General features: G+C 35.2%; 1 protein-coding gene across 2 annotated transcripts in view; it reads left to right on the plus strand.

Moving 5' to 3' along the window:
* The window catches only part of ADAMTS19 (ADAM metallopeptidase with thrombospondin type 1 motif 19), a 278,745-nt gene that overhangs the window by 121,967 nt on the left and 134,209 nt on the right, over positions 1–22,569 (plus strand). For both annotated transcript variants that reach the window (XM_063706747.1, XM_031010623.3), the window contains exon 8: positions 13,069–13,174. In XM_063706747.1, coding sequence (XP_063562817.1) covers positions 13,069–13,174 — 106 coding nt within the window. The remainder of the gene's footprint in view (positions 1–13,068; positions 13,175–22,569) is intronic.

The following is a 22,569-nucleotide window of genomic DNA, read 5'->3' on the forward strand; positions in this document are numbered from 1 at the left end:
CTGAAGAGCGTTTTCCAAGCTGGTCCCATTCTCCCCGTCACTTTCAGGTACACCAATCAAATGTAGATTTGGTCTTTTCACATAGTCCCGTATTTCTTGGAGGTTTTGTTCATTCCTTTTCATTCTTTTTTCTCTAATCTTGTCTTTGCGCTTTATTTCATTAATGTGATCTTCAATCTCTGATATCCTTTCTTCTGCTTGATCAATTCAGCTATTGATACTTGTGTATGCTTCACGAAGTTCTTGTGCTGTGTTTTTCAGCTCCATCGCATCATTTCTGTTCTTCTCTAAACTGGTTATTCTAGTTAGCAATTCCTCTAACCATTTCCAAGGTTCTTAGCTTCCTTGCATTGGGTTAGAACATGCTCCTTTAACTTGGAGAAGTTTGTTATTACCCACCTTCTGAAGCCTACTTCTGTCAATTTGTCAAAATCATTCTCTGTCCAGTTTTGTTCCCTTGCTGGCGAGGAGTTGTGATCATTTGGACGAGAAGAGGCATTCTGGTTTTTGGAATTTTCAGCCTTTTTGCGCTGGTTTCTCCCCATCTTTGTGGATTCATCTACCTTTGGTCTTTGATGTTGATGACCTTCAGATGGGGTCTCTGATTGGATGTGCTAATCCTTTCTGTTTGTTAGTTTTCCTTCTAATAGTCAGGCCCCTCTGCTGCAGGTCTGCTGGAGTTTGCTGGAGGTCCACTCCAGACCCTGTTTGCCTGGGTATCACCAAGAGAGGCTGCAGAACAGCAAAGTTTGCGGCTGGCTCCTTCCTCTGGAAGCTTCATCCCAGAGAGGCACCCACCAGATACCAGCCAGAACTCTCCTGTATGAGGTGTCTGTCAACCACTGCTGGGAGGTGTCTCCCATTCAGGAGGCACGGGGGTCAGGGACCCACTTGAGGAGGCAGTCTGTCCCTTAGAAGAGCTCAAACACTGTGCTGGGAGATCTGCTGCTCTCTTCAGAGCCGCAGGCAGGAACAATTAAGTCTGCTGAAGCTGCACCCACAGCCCCCCTGTCACCCAGGTGCTCTGTCACAGGGAGATGGGAGTTTGATCTATAAGTCCCTGACTGGGACTGCTGCCTTTCTTTCAGAGATGCCCTGCCTAGAGAGGAGGAATCTAGAGACCAGTCTGGCTACAGTGGCTTTGCAGAGCTGAGATGTGGGCTATGCTGAGTTTGAACTTCCTGGTAGCTTTGTTTACACTGTGAGGGGTAAACCGCCTACTCAAGCCTCATTAATGGTGGATGCCCCTCCCTCCACCAAGCTTGAGCATCCCAGGTCGACTTCAGACTGCTGTGCTGGCAGCAGGAATTTCAAGCCAGTGGATCTTAGCTTGCTGGGCTCCATGAGGGCGGGATCTGCTGAGCTAGACTATTTGGTTCCCTGGCTTCAGCCCCCTTTCCAGGGAGTGAATCGTTCTGTCTTGCTGGTATTCCAGGTGCCACTGTGGTATGAAAATAATCTCCTGAAGCTAGTTAGGTGTCTGCCCAAATGGCTGCCCAGTTTTGTGCTTGAATCTGAGGGCCCTGGTGGTGCAGGCACCTGTGGGCAACTCCTGCTCTGCGGGTTGCAAAGACAGTGGGAAAAGCGTAGCATTTGGGGCCGGAATGCACCCTTCCTCAAGGCACAGTCCCTCATGGCTCCCCTTGGCTAGTGGAGGGAGTTCCCCAACCCCTTGCACTTCCCAGGTGAGGCAATGCCCTGCCCGCTTCTGCTTGCCCTCCATGGGCTGCACCCACTGTCTAACCAGTCCCAGTGAGATGAGCCGGATAACTCAGTTGGAAAATCAGCGATCACCCACCTTCTGCGTTGATCTGGCTGGGAGCTACAGACCGGAGCTGTTCTTATTCAGCCATCTTGCCAGCAACCCTCCAGTCTTTTTCTTTCTAATATATATTATGAACTTCCCTAAGGACAGTTTTCATTTTTGGCTACACATTTTTAATGTGTTATTTTTTGTAATGACTATGTTAAAATATTTTCTAATGTCAATTATACTTTTCTAAAAATAACTTTTGAACACTTGTACTATATCCCTACTACATATTGTTGCATGTATTTTGAATTTGGGGAGATATTAACATTAATGTTTTATGTATTCAATATTTGTTTATGGCCAGTCTTCCTGGTGTTCTTCATTTCTTCCTGCATTTCCGTGTTTCAATTTGCAATGATTTTTCTTTCTGTCTGAAGAAACAGTTTTTGTATATAGGAAAACATTCTTATGGTACCTTTATTTTTTAAAAAGTTGTTTCACATAGTATAGAATTAGAGGTTGGCAGATTCTTTTTTGTTATAAAACTTTAAACATGCCATTTCATTATTTCCAGCTTGTATTGTGATGTTGCAGACACCTGTCAGCTTTATTGTTGTTACTTTGAAGTGAAGCTTCCTTTTTCTCCTGGGCACTTTTAAGATTCCCTTTTTTTCCTTTTCATTTTCAGCAGTTTTGCATTGTGTTTTGTTCTGTTTGTTTTGTTTGATTCTGCTTGTTGCTTCCCAAGCCTTTAAATTTCTTATAGACTATTTTTTAGAGCAGTCTTAGGTTCACAGCAAAATTGAGTGTAAGGTACAGAGGTTTCTCTTACACCCCCTGTCCACACATATGCATAGCCTCCCCCATTATCAACGTTCACCACTAGAATCGTACATTATTTTTACAATTGATGACCTTACATTCACACATTACTATCACCCAAGTCCACAGTTTTCATTAGAATTCAGTCTTGGTATTTTAAATTCTATGGGTTTAGACAAATGCATGATAGTATTCACATTATGGTATCATATAGTTTCTCTGCCTTAAAAAATCTTCTGTGTTCCACCTATTTATTCCTTCTTCCCCTCTTAATCCTTGGCATCCACCGATCTTTTTACTTTTGCCATAGTTTTGCCTTTTTCAGAATGTTACATAGTTGAAATCATGCAATAGGTAGCCTTTTCAGACTAGCTTCTATCACTTAGTAATGTGTATTTAAGTTTCCTCCATCTATTTCCATGGCTTGATAGCTCATTTCATTTTAGCACTGAATAATATTGTTGGATAGAGATACCAGTTTATGAATCCATTCACCTTTTCCAACTTTTGGCCATTATGGATAAAGCTGCTATAAAAATCCATGTGCACGATTTTGTATGGACATAAATTTTCAGCTGCTTTAGGTAAATACTAACTAGTGTGATTGCTGGATCATATGGTAAGAGTATGTTTAGTTTTATAAGCAATTGCCAAACTACCTTCCAATGTGGCTGTACCATTTTGCTTTCCAATCAACAATGAATGACGGTTCCTGCTGCTCCACATTCTCTTCAGCATGTGGTGTTATCCGTGTTTTGAATTTGGGCCTTGCTGAGCTTTGTTTATTCTGTGTTGCCTTACAATTTTTTTTGAAATACATTTAATGATTAATTCTCAAATAAAAATGTCATATTTTGTTGTCTGTTTCCTCTAAGATTCAAATTAGAAGAATGCAACACCTGTGATTGTGTCTCACATGTATACTATGTTCCTCTTTAAAACATTTTCTAATGATTTTCTTCTCTGTTGCTGGAATTTGGGTATTTTAAATTAACTAATCCACCCAGGAAACTATTTATCTCTCCTCCTATGTTTAATCTGCAGTTACATTATCTATTGAGATAATAATTTACTGATTATCAACTACTAATTATATATGTAATTATATAATCTACTGATTATAATCTACTACTAGAGATCATAATCTACTAATCTCAAATACTGTAATTTTCAAATCAAGAATGTCTGTTTGATTTTTTTTATAAATCCCAATTCTTTGAGAGTTTCTGCATCTTTTATCAATTTTGTCTAACTTTTACTCGATGTTCTTTTTTTTTTTAAATCTCATCTGCTAACTGCTATATTTGGTCACTCCTTGGTGACAGTTTATTGTCATGATTTGTTCAAATTGACCTGCTCATGCAAGCCTGGTATTTTTTTAATCAATGATTACTTTTTAGAAATCTCTGCAGCAATGGAGGTTCCAGATGATATTATTATATAGGAGAAATGATTTAGTCTTTCTTTCTCTAGACAGATAGTATGGGAACTAATGATCTAATTTGGGACTGTATTGTGTCACAAGTTCACATGGAGATTCTGTTCGGCTCTTCAGAGGTTTGGGGTTTTGCTATTTAAAATACCATTCCATGCCAGTTTTAGAATATGGCAATTTTCTTGAAGGAGAATACTCTATGGCTTCTCAATTCTCCAGTTTTGTTGCTCCAGCTTGTGCTACTATCAAAATCTCCAGCCTTTTATGAACAGTAAAATCCAGTGCTGGGTGGCACCTCCCACCCCCAGGTTTTTTGTTGTTGTTGTTGTTTTTTCTTCTGCAATTGTACTCTTCTGGATCAAGTCCAGCTTCTCAGTCTCTAGTTCTTGCTAAAAATCAGCAAATACTACCAGGGAAAAAGTGCCTTTAGTGATTTTGCTCACCTTTGAGACTCTCTCCTATTTTTAGGATTTAAAAACTTCTAGTCTTTTTTGTTTCTATAGTTCACTGATGCCTTTACAAATACTATTTTCTGTTTTATCCAGCCTTCCTAGTTGTTGCCAACAGGAATATTGGAACACTATGAACTACTCTACACTGTGTACCACTGGCTTTGTTATGTAATGAATGGATACGTTTACTTCTACAATATTTATTATTTCCACTGTAGTTTCTCTTCTTTGATCCATACGTTATTTAAAACTCTGTTCCAAAATATCCACTTTTTAGGAGGAAGAAGAGAGGGAGGAATTGGAAGGGTAACCATTTTCTTGTTGATTTCTAATTTTATTGCAATGCAGTCAGAGAATATTACCTCTATGACGTTGTTCTTTGTATATGTAGTAAGTGTTGTTTGGTGGCATTGGCAACTTTAGAAAAAGTTCGATACATGTTTGAACATAATATGAATCTTCTAATTGTTAAAGTCTGTGTGTGTGTGAGAGAGAAAATTAGATAAAACTTTTTAGATGGAATATTTAGATTCTCTGTATCTTTACTTTCTTTTCATCTATTGAATCTATCAATTATTGAAAGATCAATTATTGATACTAGTTTAGAATTATCTAAATTTTATCATTAGTTTGAGATGAAATTGCAATATACACATATATTAAATACTATCAGATACTTCTTATAATTATATAATTATTCCTTTTATGCATAATAATATTTTTACCTCAAGGTATATTTTGTAAAATATTAATATTGTGAGCCAGCTCTTTGGGGGTTATTTTATTTGGTGATTCTTTGTTGTTGTATTAATTATTAAGCTTTACATGTGTTATTTATGGCCAGATATATGGGAATTTTATTAAACCCAATTCAAGAAGTTTTTAAAGCAAGTTCCTTTTACCCTAATTTGACTACTAATATATTTTACTTTATTTCTGTTTTCATTTTACCCGATATTTTCTCTCCAGTTGTTTTCTTTTTTACTTCTATTGCAATGATTATTTTAAATTTTCTTTTCCCCTTTATTATTTTGCTAGTTATTAATTATAGTTCTTTATTTCAGTACTCATTTTAAAAAGTACATATTCTTATATTAACATAGTCTAAAATTAGTTATTTCTATCCTGAGTCTGAACAATAGTAGAGTTTAGATTTGTTCATGTTTTATCTAATTTTATGCTATTGAATTCACTATATTACTTCCTTCATTGCATAAATCTCACATACCTCAAAACTTAGACATTATTATTACTATCACTGTTTTTTTTATTGAGAATGTTTATGAAGATTTTCATGCCAGTTTTCTTGTATTTGCCCCTTGTTTCTATGGTCAGCTTCCTTTTTTTTGTAGCACTTTTTTTACTAGTTCCTTCACTGAGGGTCTTTTCCAGATTAATGCTTATTGTAATAGATAACATTTAAATTTTCATTTATACATTTGTGTAGTTATTTATACATTATAATTACATATATGTTATCCAAATGTATAACGGATATATATGTATACACACAAGTACATTACAACTGTATACATTATACATTTGTGTATTTACTTGAACAGCTTTTATCACATATCAGTGAAAGTTTTTATTCTCAAAAAACTGTTTATTACACCAATAATTGTATATGAAGTATCATTATGAAGTGGTTTCTTTCTCTAACTTACAAAAAGATATACTTGGGTTGTGGTGGCCCAGTAAATGTGAACTTCAAACTCTCTCTCTTTATGTTAAAAAAGTATTTATTTCATCATGATTTTTCTCTAGTTTTATATCTGTGGTCTCTCTCTTCACAGGGAAACATTTCTTTACTTGGTTTGTAATTATGATTTGTGAGCTCATATTCAGTGGGACATGTTTCCCCTTTGAGAACTTCATGCTTGCTGAGGTGATAAAGTGTCTCATCATAGTCATATTTCATTTGTTATCACAGGACTAGCAAAGATCTCCACATAATAGGATCAACTTTTATGTTACATATATGGCTTAGTATTTCTTAAGCTTCATACTGATGTTCATGTGCTCACGGTAGCTTCGGGTTTTGATTTCTAGCATTCTCAGATTTTTTTAAGCCAAGTTTTCTTGATACTTCCCTGCACTGATAGATTCTTAAAGTTATTTTCAAATATGCTTGATGGTAGTTAACAACAGCATTTTCAGGCTTTTTGATTTATGCATGAATCTCCATCCCCTACTCACCAGTACCTGTACTCACAGACATTTTGAAACCACACATTTATTTAATCAGTTATATATCTTATCTGATACTCAGGCAGTGGCAGCATCAATTCACGATTTTATCTCTCCAAATTTGAATTTTTTTAAACTTTAATTTTGCACCTGGGAATTATCTTTTCTTCTTCAACCTCAGCTATACATTCAAAAAAATGTATTTTACCTATGATTTGTGATTTCTGTGTGTCTTTAGTGAAAGGGGATTCAGTCTACCATGAAGCTAGAATGCATAAACAACACTTTAATATCCATACAATATTCTATCTTATTTGATCAGAGATTTATTATAACTTTCATTATACTCCTTTCTCTTTCTAGATCAGTTTTTTCTTAGTATTCATAAAAACTGCACGTTAAGAGTGTTCTAAGTTACTTAAACATTTAAGAAAATCTAGAAGATTTTTAAAAATATTTTTTAAAAAATAGAAATTAACTGCGCTGACACCAAACTTATAACTTCCATAAGAGTATTTTTACATTCCTAGATCACCTTCTTGTCTTTTAATGAAACAGGCAGATTATTAGTCAACTAGTGAGACAACTTATTATTGAAAAATATGTTCAAAGCCCAATTTGAATTTAATCATGTAAATGGGTTTCATATTATCTGGGTACCATTCTTATATCATTCCATATTTTTTTCTCATTAGTAGATAAAATGAATTTTGGTTATTCACAATTACATTTTTATTGGATTGCATTGGATCACATTATATGTTAATCTTTGTTTCAGACAATTTCACCTGTGCAGTTCCTTTAACACACCCTTTACTGAGGAAATCCTAAATACAGTGTTGATGCGGAGATGTGCTACATGGTTGGCACCCTAGGCCACCACCTCTATGAGAGACATTAACTTTCATAAGCATCACTTGCTCTTTACCCTGTTTAGTCCTTTGTTCAGGGACTCCCTCCAACTCCCATTGCCTTTCCCTGGCTAACCCCTGCCCATTCAATGGTATCACCAAGTTGTTCTCAAAACCTTTCCTGCTTACATTTTTCTCTACCTTATTTCCCTTTTGTATTCTCCCATAATATCTTATGTACATCTTTATGTGTTAATGAACAGATTTTAAAATGAGCATTTTAAAATTACACTTTTTTTTTTTTTTTTCTGAGATGGAGTCTTGCTCTGTCGCCCAGGCTGAAGTGCAGTGGCACAATCTCGGCTCACTGCAACCTCTGCATCCCAGGTTCAAGCAATTCTCCTGCCTCAGCCTCCCGAGTAGCTGGAACTACAGGCATGCACCACCACACCTGGTTAATTTTTGTATTTTTAGTAGAGACGGGGTTTCACCATGTTGGCCAGGGTGGTCTCGAACTCCTGACCTCAGGTGATCCATCTGCCTCAGCCTCCCAAAGTGCTAGGATTACAGGCATAAGCCACCATACCCAGCCAAAATCACACTGTTAAAGTCATACTCAGCATCTTTGCACCTTCACTGCTTGTCATGTATTATGATTTTCCTTTTGTTATGCTTCAAATAATAGTAAGACTCATAGTAAGACTCACAGAGTATAGTCATAGGACCAGTAATTAACTGGAACTTCGCCAGGAGTTTGTACCAAGAGTGCCTGGATTTTGAACTCAGGTAGCTTAGATAGTGCTTAAAAACAGCACTTCTGGAGCCCAGAGACTTAACTTTTGTTAGAATGCATCCATCTGATCACATAAAAACTCTGATTTCTTCATTAGTTCCATTATTGGGAAAGGCATCCCGGAGGGTTTTAGGAGCCTGTGATCATCTTATGAGGTGTGTCACATAACATCTGGCTTGTGTTTTGTTTTCTGATGAGAGATTCAATTGACTTCTTGTACATGACTCATTTTTAGTTGAGAAATGAGAAGGCTGTTTTTGTTTGCTTTTTATTTCCAGAATTTTTTGTATTAAAAAAATAATTTGAGCTGGGTGCAGTGGCTCACGTTTGTAATCCCAGCACTTTGGGAATCTGAGGTGGATGGATCACTTGAGGTCAGAAGCTCGAAACCAGCCTGGCCAACATGGTGAAACCCCATCTCTACTTAAAATACAAACAAATTAGCCGCGTATGGTGGCAGGTGCCTGTAATCCCAGCTACTTGGGAGGCCGAGGCAGAAGACTCGCTGGAACCGGGAGGCGGAGGTTGCAGTGAGCCGAGATCATGCCACTGCACTCAGCCTGGGCGACAGAGTGGGTCTCCGTTTCCAAAAAAAAAAAAAAAAAAAAAAAAAAAAGTGCTTTGAAAAGGGCTTCTATTGCATCTATCTTTAAATAACATCTGTGTTAATTCCTTTCCCCTTTAAACTCATCTCTTATTATAATAACACACATGTGGGTTATTGAACTGAAAAGCTAGGCTTTTAAACAGAATAATGCAAATCATTTACATTAGTCGTGGTTACAGTCATTCTCTATAACTTTCAAATCAAAGAAAAAATTCCTTGGTGTTCCAAATCTAAGAACAATGAAATTTAAATTTATCAGAGTCTCAGCTGAAGATTCTGACTTTACACTTGAGTAAAATAAGAATAGGAATAGATGGTCACTTTAAGGGTTCTTTTGGGTCATTTTTGGTCTTACAGACCTCACCCTAGTCTATAAGAAGTTCTACTAATTACCATTCAAATTTCGTAGACAAGATTATCATGTTTATAAGACTTTAATTTTCTCATGGTAAAACTGTATCTTTTTGTTCATATGAATATATGATGGTATGATATTTTTGATACACAGTTGCAATCATTCCTCTATGTAAGTATGCACTCATCGTTTTTGAATATTTTATATTTTATATACATTTACATGTTATTGCATAAACATGTCATTATATTATAAACTATTGTCTTTATCATCGTATTTTTTTTACATGACCACATGATAGTCATTGATTTCCTATAACTGGTGTTTATGGGTTTCCATAATCCAGAATCCCAAGAGAGGCCCCTGTATCATAGGGCTGGAACAAGAAAGAAACAAAAGTTGTATACTTGTCACATTCCTCCTGTTCCCCACTGGTGCTTCTAAACCCAAATCTCTCTCATCTTGAAGTTTTTGAGCCTTAGCATCTTAAAGCTGTGATTGATCTTGATTCTCACTCACATTTCTTATGGATGTTGGCCACCTACCACTGTCCCAAGTTCTTTCTGATCATGTGCAATTTCACGTTTATATTATTAGTTCACCCAACACTATTTAATAATGATTTGACCTCAATCTAGATGACCTCTACCTGCACCCTTCTTTACTCTTGTGACAATACCTAGTCATGTCTCAGAACTTTCTCTCTGAAATCTTAAATCCCTAAATCTCACTCCCTGATAAAGTTCCTTTTTTTTTGTAAAATGTCTGCTCTTTTTCATCATTGATGATTCCATTCTCTTTACTACTGTATTCTTTTCTCCAAATTATCCGGCTCCCTCTAACCTTACTTTTTTACTCATTCCCCATAGATCCCTGTAAGTGTTATGCCTTCTTTCACTTTCAACTTCACTGACAGCTTTTATACCTTTGGTCTTTCTCCACACGTGATCTGCAAAACCTCAGCCTAAATTGAATCTAAATTTACTCATCTTTGTTTCAGCCACTAGGATGAATATCACTCAACTGAGTACTATGTTAGTGGTCTCCAAACTCATGCACTCCATCCTCAGCTGAAGCAACATTTTCTGACTCATTACATTAAGCACTCCTGTAGTACTTATTCAGCTCTTCCATATTTCCCTCAGTGGCTGTTCTAATCTTTGAATCTTTTTCCAAATATTACTAATAAACTTCCATTCACCTTTGACCTATATATCAAATAATGTTGCCTCCTTCTTCACTCAGATATGCATTGATATCAGAAAGTTATTTCCTTAAGTTAGTAAGGTATTCTATGAATACCTTCAGCAAACATCATATGCAACTGTGAAACTGTAAACATTCCTGTTAAACTCAGAAGGAAAAATAAGGAGCTCAGTATTGCCCATATATTTCAATAGTATGTTGGAAATCCTAGCCAATGCAAATTAGAAGAAATAAGAATTAGAAACAAGTGGCAGTACTATTTTTATGTGGGGAAAGTATAATATTAGAATGGATACTGGAGAAGACATGTAAAACTCATTAAAGTGACTGAAGTTTATATGTCCTAGTCCATGTGACAAACAGGTATATGACATATGATAACCCATGTTAGCTGAGTTTTAAATCTGAACAGGGTGGTGGGACTGTTCTAGCTATGGTGAAAAAAAGTGGCAAAATATACGGGAATCTTAAGAGAAAATTTGTACCAATAAATGGTAGCAGCATGCTAATTACAGTGAGTTTAATTTAGTATTTTGGGGGGACGTTTAATCTCAAATTATTATTTTATTTTCAAATGCTGTAACTTTTAATACTCTCTTTAGAGGAGATATTTTCTTTTATCCTTCTTCCTTTTTTTCTTTCTTCCTGCCTTCTTCTATTTGATTATAATGCAAAATTAATTATCTCAAAATCTTCGTTTTCCACTCTTTGTTGTATACATGTGATTTAGCTCTCTTAAAATTCATGTTATCTTTTATGTTTAAGTCAAATTTTAAAAAGTTTTTATTTCATCTGTTGTTTAATAGAACTATAATAAAAATATGATTTTCTCCTTCTCCCCTCCTCTTCTCCCTTCCCCAGTCCCTCTCTGTGTATCCTTACCTTCATCTTTCTGTCCTACTTTGTCTTGATTTAACCTTGAAGTAATTTCAGTTACCTTAATAAGCCAAATGAAGTAACTGGGCTTATCATCTGTCTATTCATCCATCCGTCCACCTAACCACCCATTCATTAAGAAGTCATTTCATCTATTTGTAGATGATAAATTTCTATGAAATCTATTTTAATTTGTAAAGATATAAAAAAACTACATCCATATGTGTATTCCATCTTTTTGCTGTTTCTTCATGTAGTTATATTTCTAAAAATAATATGTTCATTCTACCTTTTGCTTAAAGATTACATCTCTACTTTCCTGATAGGCCTGTGGATACCAGGCCTTGACATTCTGCATGAAGGTTTAAATGAGTTGTTAAGAACTTCAGATATACTTTCAGCTAATCTCCATTTTCAACCCTCCTGCATTGCTTTTCCCTAGACCATGTGTGCCTCAGTCTTGAGACTTTCTGGAGTTCCACCCAATTCAGAAATTCTCTTCTCATCAAAAATCTTCCTCTTGTCATTTAGGCTGTAGCTTTCACTAAATCTGTTCATATACTTCCCTGAATCTTCTAACTTTCCCACACATGGGCAAGGTGATTCTTTTAAAATTTTATTAAAATAATTTATTTAAATTATTTCTTACCATTATGTTTTGTTTCTGGAGACAGAAAAAAGTCACAAGCAGTCAATTGACCATCTTTAATTAGGGTAAGCTCTGCATTAAATTTTTTTTAGAAACAAAATATCCAGCAGATGGATTCAAAGGTGAAATTAAGTCCCCATTCCATCATGTTTAGTAATTATGTGATCTTTGGTAAATCAGAACCTCCTATGCCTAAATATCCTAATCTATAAAAGGAGTTTAAAATTTATTTTATGAGGATATGGGAAATAGAGAACATATAATGGATCAAAAATAATTGATATTATGATAACTTGTTATTTGAAAATAACATAACTTACACTTGGTAACAATTCATTTTCTGAAATGATTATTCAAGTATATGTCTTCATTAGTAAAACAGAACATAAATATTTAAAGAATATCAAGGAGTTTAAATATTGCCATTTTTACTGATAATTTATACCAAAAGATCAAATATCTTGCTAAAATTTTATCTTAATATTTCAGTATCATATACTATGCAACACACCATTTAGCCAAGAAATTTTCAAATAAAATCTTTCTAGTATTTTAAATATGATAGGTAGCTCTATGCCATATTAGTTAACATAGTATTTCATAAATAGAATTTCACAATTGTATTAATTCAAAATATAAATGTAAGTTCAAGACTGCTTTATATGTAGTTTATTTTGCATTAATTTTTTTTGAAACTGTGTTCTTCACAATAATTGAATATATTTAAAATAATCATTGCTGTTTTATTATATTTTCCAAGTTATAACTATTCATTTGTCTTACATGATGATGAAATTGGTATTTATAACCTATATTCTTATATTATTCCTTTTGGGAACTTGATAATTGGTAAAATAATTTTATCTAAAATATGAAAATGAAAATGATATGAACATTTTTTTGCCTGGCTTATACATATACACTTGCCCCTAAAATTTCATTTATTAGGGCTAGATTTCACAGATCAATACTGACATTTTAGTCATGACAACTGCCATTTTCATTCCTGCTGCTAATAACTAGTATAAATATTTGCATATTCATTCAGACATATAATAATGAATGTTTGTATTTTTTAGGTATAGCTTACTTGAGTGGAATGTGTAGTGAAAAGAGAAAATGTATTATTGCTGAAGACAATGGCTTGAATCTTGCTTTTACAATTGCTCATGAAATGGGTCACAAGTAAGTAAAAATCATGGCTATGTTAAATATGTTAGCATATAACTTTGTATTTCGAGTTACTGAATTACCTGGATATCTTTTGATTTTTAATTTGGGCTTCAAGTTTTTGAAAAACTAGGGAGACAAGAAGGGGTGAAGACTGACTACATTTAAAGAATGTCTTTTGAGTGTTGCAACTATTCCTGCTTCTTTGAATAAAATCTTATTACATTATTAAAATCCCTATCAAGACAGTCATTACATAGTGCATGATTGATTTCACTACAGATTTGTAAATGATACAAATATTTCCATAATCTTGAGACTACAAAGCTATAAACTTTTGAAACACTTAGTACAAATGAAAGTAACTGTAGCCTATGGTAGTACCTGTATTTGTTATTACCAGGCATAAGTGAAGGAATTAACCCGCATGGTTTAGATGTAATGTATTTGAAAGACAAAGAAATTAGACATATAATTAACACATATTGAATATTAACTATGTCTCAGGAACAGTTATAAACATTTTCAGTAGATTAGTTCATTTAATACAAAACCCAAAGAGGTAGTTATTGTTCTAATTTTCATTTCACTGAAATTAATAATAGCAATAATTAGTAATAGCAACACTTACATAGTACTTACTATTAATGTTTGCCAGACACGTTTTTAAGTGCTTTGTATGTACTCACAACAATTTTGTGATGTGTTATTAGTGTACCCATTTTATTGGAAAAATACAGAAATATAGAGAATTTACCCTCCTGAAATTATTAAAATGGCAATTGTTGGAGCAAGGGGTTTGAACTCAAGCCATTCAACTCAGGTCAAACTGTTCCATAACATTAACAAACTGTTCCATTAAGTTATCTGTTATCTTCTGGCCTAGATTCCTTATCAGTGAATCGGGATAATACCTTTGTTATGGGATTAGTTTAGGATTCAAATTACATAAAGCTGTGATCATATTTTTAGGAAGTTTATTAAAGTAGAAGTGGCGGCCTGGCACGGTGGCTCATGCCTGTAATCTCAGCACTTTGGGAGGCCGAGGTGGGCGGATCACGAGATCAAGAGATCGAGACCATCCTGGCCAACATGAAACCCCGTCTCTACTAAAAATACAAAAATTAGTTAGGCATGGTGGTACACGCCTGTAGTCCAGCTACTGGGGAAGCTGAGGCAGGAGAATCGCTTGAACCCAGGAGGTAGAGGTTGCAGTGAGCTGAGATTACGCCACTGCACTCCAGCCTGGTGACAGAGTGAGTCTCTATCTCAAAAAAAAAAAAAAGAAAAAAAAGAAATGGCACAGGTTGGGGAATCAGACTTAATTTTGAATGCAGGCTTCCCTAATTGCTGGCAGTATCAGCAGTACAAATGAAAGTATTTTAACTGGACTCAGATTTAGTGAGGCCCTACTAGGGAGGTGATCTTTATGGAGGGAGGGCTCTTTAGTTAAAGACATATTTAGTTTGGCCTTCAGTTTTTAAAAAATTCAATTAGTTGCCAACATTAAAAAAGTATAAATTTGACATAAAAGTAAGATTTGCAGACCTGGTAACACTCAACCCACAGTCCCATATGGCAACCATTCCTAGGAGCTGTGTAGGATCTGTACCCTTTAAATTAGACCCATCTTTCTCAGTTCATCAGAGGCCGCAACACCCTAGTATATGGTATACCCAGCTCACTTCATTTTCATTATATTCCTGGAGTCTGTAGGCAGTTGAGTAAAGTTTAGTTGGCAGTGGAATTTGATTGGTAAAAGAAAGCTTAGAAGAAACAATTTACATTGGACATGACAGTAGTTGATTTAAAAAGTTATTCAAGTAAACACAAGTGATCAAATTGTAATTGCACAGCTCACTGAATTAACAAAATTAAATATAGCAATGTATCCATAACCCAGCCCAAGAAACAGAACAATATCAATACCAATTGATTTTTAATTTTTTAATTGACCAAAATTTACTCCCTACAAATGTTTTGAAATGTGTATACATTGTGGAATGGCAAAATTGAGCAAATTAACATAAGCATTACCTCACATATTTAGCAGTTGTGTTGAGAACTTAAAATCTACTCTCCTAGTAATTTTCAAGTAATTGATTTTTGATGTCACCATTTTTAAATGTATAAATATGCAGTTGTCCCTCGGTATTTGCCAGGGGATTGGTTCCTGGACCTCTGCATATCCCCAAATCCATGCATATCCAAGTCCAGAAGTTGGTCTTGTGGAACTCACTTATTTGAGAAGTTTGTCCTCTATATATGCAAATTTAGCAACCTGCAAACACTGCAATTTTGATCCTTGTTTAGTTTTAAAAAAATTGCCTGTAAGTGGACCTACACAGTTCAAACCCATGTTGTTCAAGGGTCAAGTGTCCTTTCAGATGCTCCCATACAAGCTTTCAGTCTTCAGTCAACTGACCAAGAATATGAGGAGTTAATTTATTACTTAAAAAAAAAAAGATAAATATACTTTAACATCATCATCCTTTAGGGAAAGTATGCAGTGCAATAACCTTGTTTAATATTTCATTCTAGGAATGATAGGCTATAGATTCTTAATTCCAAAACAATTTTGATAATTGAAAGGTATTTTCAGTTTAGTAATAAAACCTATGAAAAATCATAGGCATCATTTGAAGGAAAAATGCTGAGAATAATGTCTAGAGGCAAGAAAAAATTATTAATAATTAATTTTACAAAGATACATGTAATCATAAATATAATTCTCATAAAATACAGATTTATGAATAATTATGATTTTTGCTCTTGAGCTATGCAGTAACACCTTGATGTACAAACAGTGTATATTTTTGTAAACAGATTTTAAATAATTTTGTCAAGTACCCTGAATAGTTTACTTTTAAAAAGTATATTTTTAAACCGATATGTTTAAAACCAGATATGCAAAATTGATTTCTTCAATCTTCATTGTATTCTAAAATGTAGGAGAAACACTAAGGGAATCAAATACAATACGAGTTAATTTATTAACATCTAAACTGTTGACCATGGAGCTACAACTATTTAAACTAAAAACTAAATGAGGTAATTTAGGGAAAGGCCACTTCAGTTTTATGTAGTAGAAATGTTGGTTTATGACCAGGAGCTCAGATTGGAATAGCTCAAATGGTACGAAAATATTATTTTATTTGACTTTTATAGAGCTGTACCCAAAATCAATAGAGATGTGCCGAAGGTATGTGTAATACTTGATGGACTAGGACCAGAATGTGATATATGTTAAACTACTCCTTTACTAAAAATTCTGCATAGCAGTAAGCAATATTTGTCTCAAAAGTAGTGGCTGGTGTTTTCCTGATGCTAGACAGTGAGAGACAACAGCAGTCAGAATAATGTCATGTTTATAAAAAACAAACAGGAAGAAAAGTATCTATATGAATTACATCATCATCATTATCATCCACTATAAGATATAAGGCACAATGTAAGAAGAAATGAAGAAAGAAGAATACAAGAAAAAATGTCCATATGCTTATAGTCTCTCCAGTAGGGAAAGTGTTCATGGATGTTAAATAATGGTATCTACAGATTCTATGTGCATGCACCCGTACACACACACACACACACACACATACACGCAGAGCCCTTTTATTTAGAGGTATGATTAAGAGCTATGTAAGTGAAACTCTGTAATCCTATATTTTTCTTTTTCATTTTGGATTTCCTTCTTTCTTTTTTTTGCGTTAAATTTTATAAGTGAAGACTATCTTCTAGAAACTAATAATGAACTATGATACCATGTAATTCTGCAACTTACAATCTTAGAATGACAGAATGATTCCATGTAAACTTTTCAAGAATATCTTTATAATCACATATAAAATGTTTATAAACAGATTTTAAGTGAATGTATTTATGTTTGTTGACTTGAATTTGATTTCTAGAAATTCTCAGAACAAGTTCATATATAGCTGGAAAAATCAATATGGTCCACTAACTATTTAAAAAAATGACTCTTGGGGATGAAAATTTGAGCAAATAAAGAGAACCAACAATTTTTCCTTACTAGTGCAAAGGAATCTAAAACAATGTCAGCAAAAATGTATCGACTTTTTCCTTTGGCGAATTATCAACTTAAAAATATATAAAAAAGTGTAAATTAAGATCTACAGTAAGAAAGAGGAAATAAATTATTTAAGCCAACATTTTAAAATTGCCTTTCAGAACAATTTTGCTTCCTAAATAATAAGTAGTAGCAGTTATTATTATTATTATTATTGAGACGGGGTCTCCCTCTGTAGCCCAGGCTGGAGTGCAGTGGCTTGATCTCTGCTCACTGCAACCTCCACCTTCCGGGTTCAAGCGATTCTCCTGCCCCAGCTTTCTGAGTCGCTGGGATTACAGGTGCGTGCCACCACGCCCGGCTAAATTTTTTTTGTTTTTAGTGGAGACAGGGTTTCAGTATGTTGGTCAGGCTGGTCTCGAACTCCTGACCTCGTGATCCACCCGCCTCGGTCTCCCAAAGTGCTGGGATTACAGGCGTGAGCCACCACGCCCAGCCAGGAGTTATTATTTTTCTGGTAACTAAAATTTTTGACAAGAAATATTTTTACTGGTAGTGCTGAATTAACACATATTCATCAAGTATAATTGGGATCTTCATAATTTAATGTGATGAAATCTAAAACTTTATTTTTGTGAATGAAAATACTTAGTTTTTCATGAATTTGATGTTTTATTGAATTCATATATATGCACATATTTATTATGTCCACTATATTTTATATGATCTTTATGAACAACAGGTTGTTAAAGTAAGGGATTTTACTTTCATTTTAGGCCAAAACTTACTAATATATTAATTGTTATTAGATTGCTGTGCTTTGAGGGAAGAGGCCCTAAGACTAATCTGAGTTGATTTGCTAGCATAACTTAGAAAACTCAGCAAAGTGGTTTTGCTCATGGTTACAGTTTATTAGCATGGAAGGATATAGATTAAAAGCATCAACGGAAAAAGTCACATAGGCCAGAGTCCAGGAGACACCAGGCTCAAGCTTCCAGTTGTTCTGTCCCAATGGAGTTGTGCAGACAGTGCTTAATTCTCCCAACAACAATGTGTGAAATCATGCACAAAGTATTGGCAACCCGAGAAGCTATATGAGCCTTGATATCCAGGGATTTTTCTGGCGTTTGATCATGTAGGCTTGGTTGACTTCCCACAAGGCAAACCTTCAAGTCTCCATTCCCTCCTGAGGTTAACCTGGCCCTAGTCCCCCACCATAAATCACATTGTTAGCAAAAACCATCATGGTAGAAGGCCTCCAGCTAAACAAAGATATTCTTGTCAAAGATACTTTGGAGGGATATCCCAAGGACTTAGAGGTTACTTCCAAGGAGTCAGGCAAGGACTAAATAGTTCTTTGGAATGTGCAGATTTTAGACCACTGAAACTTGTGAACTCTTTACTGCAAAATTACACAATTTTATTTTATTTTTTTGGGACGGAGTTTCACTCTTGTTGCCCAGGCTGGAGTGCAATGGCACGATCTTGGCTCACCGCAACCTCCGCCTCCTGGGTTCAAGTGATTCTCCTGCCTCAGCCTCCCAAGTAGCTGGGATTACAGGTATGTGCCACCACACCCGGCTAATTTTGTATTTTTAGTAGAGATGGGTTTCTCCATGTTGGTCAGGCTGGTCGTGAACTCCCGACCTCAGGTGATCCGCCCGCCTCAGCCTCCCAAAGTGCTGGGATTACAGCACTTCGCACCCGGCCTTACACAACATTTTTAAACTTTCAAAATCCCATATTTTATATTGAGTTGCCAAAGGGTTTCTAATAAAAACAACAATGTCTTCTGTTATTAGCAGGTATTTTGCTAAATACTATGTATTCATATCTAATTCAACTGCATAAAAATTCTTGAGCTAAGTATTGTTATGATTGTCATTTTACAGATGAGAAAATAAACTAATAGAGATTCGTTTTTCAGTTTATTCAATATTAATGTCATTCTCTTTTCATTAAGTATATTGTAAAGATTTTCCTAGTTCTAATAATTGGTTTATTCTTGATTTTTAATGTTTATAACTTGTAGATTTTTTTAATCGTCAAATTTCATACTTTCATAATTTCTTCCGTAGGTTTTTGCAATTACAAGTACTTTCTCATTCTAAAATTAGGGAAACACATTTTTGTATTGTTGTCTTATATTCTGTGTGTGTGTGTGTGTGTCTTTCTCTCACTGTTTAACACTTTAAGCCATCTAGAATTTACTTTATTATGCATAGCAAATTTCTCTCCACTAAATTCGTATTTTGCATTAACTGCTCAATAAATGATCTTACTACTCAAGTGTGGTCTGTGATGAGATAGGGATCAATGCCAGAATATAGGACACTGCTTCCCTCATTGAAAGAGTCTTGACGTGAAAAAAAAAAAAGCTGAAGTAAACTGTGTGCTTAGTGATGTAGCTGATTTACATTCTGGCACCAGCTACTTATCTGGATACAAATCAGTAATAAAAAGAGTTCATCAAATGGCAGCGAGTGCACAGATCACACGCTGAGTAGCCCTGCCACAGAACAGATGTGACAGTCGCTGTTCAGTCTAAGTCAGTGTTGCACTAGGAAGTTGCATATGAGTTGCTAGAAAGCCATTATTTTTATCTTTGGCCTGAAAGGTGGTCTATACTTGCATATTTTTGTCCTTTTTGTGAAGCATGTAGACATAATCCTATGATACCATTCACTGCAAATAATAAAAGTTGTTCTTTTGTACAAATATTTAGTGGTGTCTTAGATTATTTTGTTATATAAATAAAGATACCATATTTTTATATACACACATACAACGTAGGCTTTTTTTCTTTAGGTCTACAAATAATTCCATTTGCGTTGTGGATTCCAACCAAAAGTAAACTAACCCTTGCATTATTGTGTATGGTTTTAGGAAAATTTAGCCCAAGTCTAAGATATTGTACAATATCTAAATTATCTGGGAAATAATAATTTTAATATACCTATTAATAGCATAATCCCGTGACCATTTTCTGACCTTGCTAAATCTGGACATTTATTGAAGTGCAGAATTTTGCACTGGCTTAGCACATTGAGGCCAAAGACTTCTGCTCCCACCTAAAGATGGAAGGCAATAATATTACTTTAGAGATGATGATTGCCAAAGCTCACACAGCTAATAAGTGCCTGAATCCATGATCAAAGCCAAGTCCATCCAAATCCAAAGCCCATGTTATTAATTACAGTGCTCTGCCAGAAACATGGAAGAGTTCTTCTAGCTAACTTTACTCAACCTACTTCTGGGCTGGCTCGGGATTATCTGTTCCCACTTTATCTCTTCAGCCATACTTCATTTCGCACCCCCTTTCATTCTCAGCACTAGACTTCCTACAGTGTTTCCAAAGTACCATGTTCCAGTGAGAGCACATAGAGACAGGGAGGGGAACAACTCATACTGGGGCTCGGTGGGGAGGAGGTGGGGAGGGAGAGCATCAGGAAAAATAGCTAATGCATGCTGGGCTTAATACTTAGGTGATGGGTTGATAGGTGCAGCAAACCACCATGGCACACGTTTACCTATGTAACAAAAGGCACATGTACCCCAGAACTTAAAAAATACCATGTTCCTTCACACTGCAGGACCTAAGTACATGTTGTTCCTTTACCTGGAGTATACTTACTTTTTAAGCTTAGTTTAATTATCTCCTCCTGCTCAAAGTTCATATACCCCCTCAATAGTCATGTTCTGAAGAAAGCATTCTCTATGGGTCAGTCTCTCTATTAAGCATTTTAGTGGCACCACCTCCTTCGTAAATGCACATTTGTTCATCTGTTAGATATATACTTCATTAGGCTGTAAGCTTCAAGAGGTGAGGAACCATATCTGTTTCTGCTTATAATGGGATTCTTAATGCATTTGACAGTGTATAAGAAATATATACCAAGAAAACCAGCTTGGTAGATATTAGGCTCTTGATATATATCAAATAAGTGAATGACTAAACATAGTAATCTTAGTAAAGTATCATTATGCATAGATTATCAGTGAAACTTGATTCAAAACAGATGCTGTATGCATATTCAAAGGGTTTAGAATTTTTTTTTGATATTGCATGAGACTTTCAATAAAGTATCAGGTAAATTCTTATAAAAAGAATATTCTGTATTTTGAAATGTACCCAAGACCACATAAATGAGACTTTATTCTGGTACACACATGCAGAAATGACTACCCCCCGCCCTAAAAGTGTTGCCCCTGAAGTCTTCCTATGACAGTAAATGAAGCTCCATCCTTCTAGTGGGACAACCAAAAGCCAAAGAATTATCTTTGAGTGTTCTCTGTTTCTCATAGTCCACATTCAGTTCATCAGCTATTGACTCTACCTTCAAAATACATCCAGAATCTGATTACTTCTCACTAATTGTCCTGCTAGTTCTTTGGACTAAGCTACCAACACTTCTCATCTGGATTATTATAGTAGCCTCTTAAATAATCTTTCCTTTTTAGCCTTTGCATCCTATAGCCTGTTTTCAAATTACAGTCAGGGAGATTCACTTACAACAAAGCAAATCTCCTGGCTTCTTTACTCAGAACCTTCCAAGAGCTTCCTGGTTCACTCTGTAAAATCCCCAGCCCACACCATGGCCCACCAAGTTCTACATGTTCTAGCCTCTTTCACTATAGCCTGTCATTCCCTTCTTACCAACTGTGCTCCAGATTCATTGCCTCTTTGTTGAAACTCAAACATAAAAGACTAACAGTCACTTTGGAGACTTGGCCTTTCCTTTGATTTCTGCCTGGAAAGTTCTCCAGAGCAGCCACATGGCTGTCTCCCATTCTTCTTTTGTTCTCCACTCACGTATCAGGGTCCAGTGAGGCCTTTCTGATAACATTTCTTAAAATTGTAAGCACAACCACTGCCTGGGCTTATTCCCCTTTGCCTTCCTTAATTTTATTCATCAAACTTCAAAATGTAACTCTCTACCCTATGTCTCTTTCTTCTGTTTGTATATAATGAGATCTTGTCTACTTAGTTCACTGTCATATTTCCAGCATGTTAGCACATTTATAACTTATGCTTGTAATAGATAGTCAAGAAAATAACCAATATAGCCCTAATAGAGTTTTACATTTTTACAAGTTGAAAGAGACTGCATTAAACATATACCACTTACCCACTGATTGAGAACTTTTTATGATAATTAGACTGTCTACTTCATAGAGATGTTGAGTTGGGTAAAATTATATGAGTTAGGGGAAATTACTTATATTTCATTTCACTATAAAAATGTCAAGCATGTTTTGATATGGCCAAAAATGCATATGTATTTTTCATTTTTGTTTTGATTTTTGAACCAGAGAAAAAGGTCTAATATATATTATTAAACTTTGGCATGGAGACATGGTTTTTCCACCAAGTAGGCAA

Source organism: Gorilla gorilla, chromosome 4 (assembly GCF_029281585.2).
Source record: "Gorilla gorilla gorilla isolate KB3781 chromosome 4, NHGRI_mGorGor1-v2.1_pri, whole genome shotgun sequence".
Classification (NCBI taxonomy): Eukaryota; Metazoa; Chordata; class Mammalia; order Primates; family Hominidae; genus Gorilla; species Gorilla gorilla.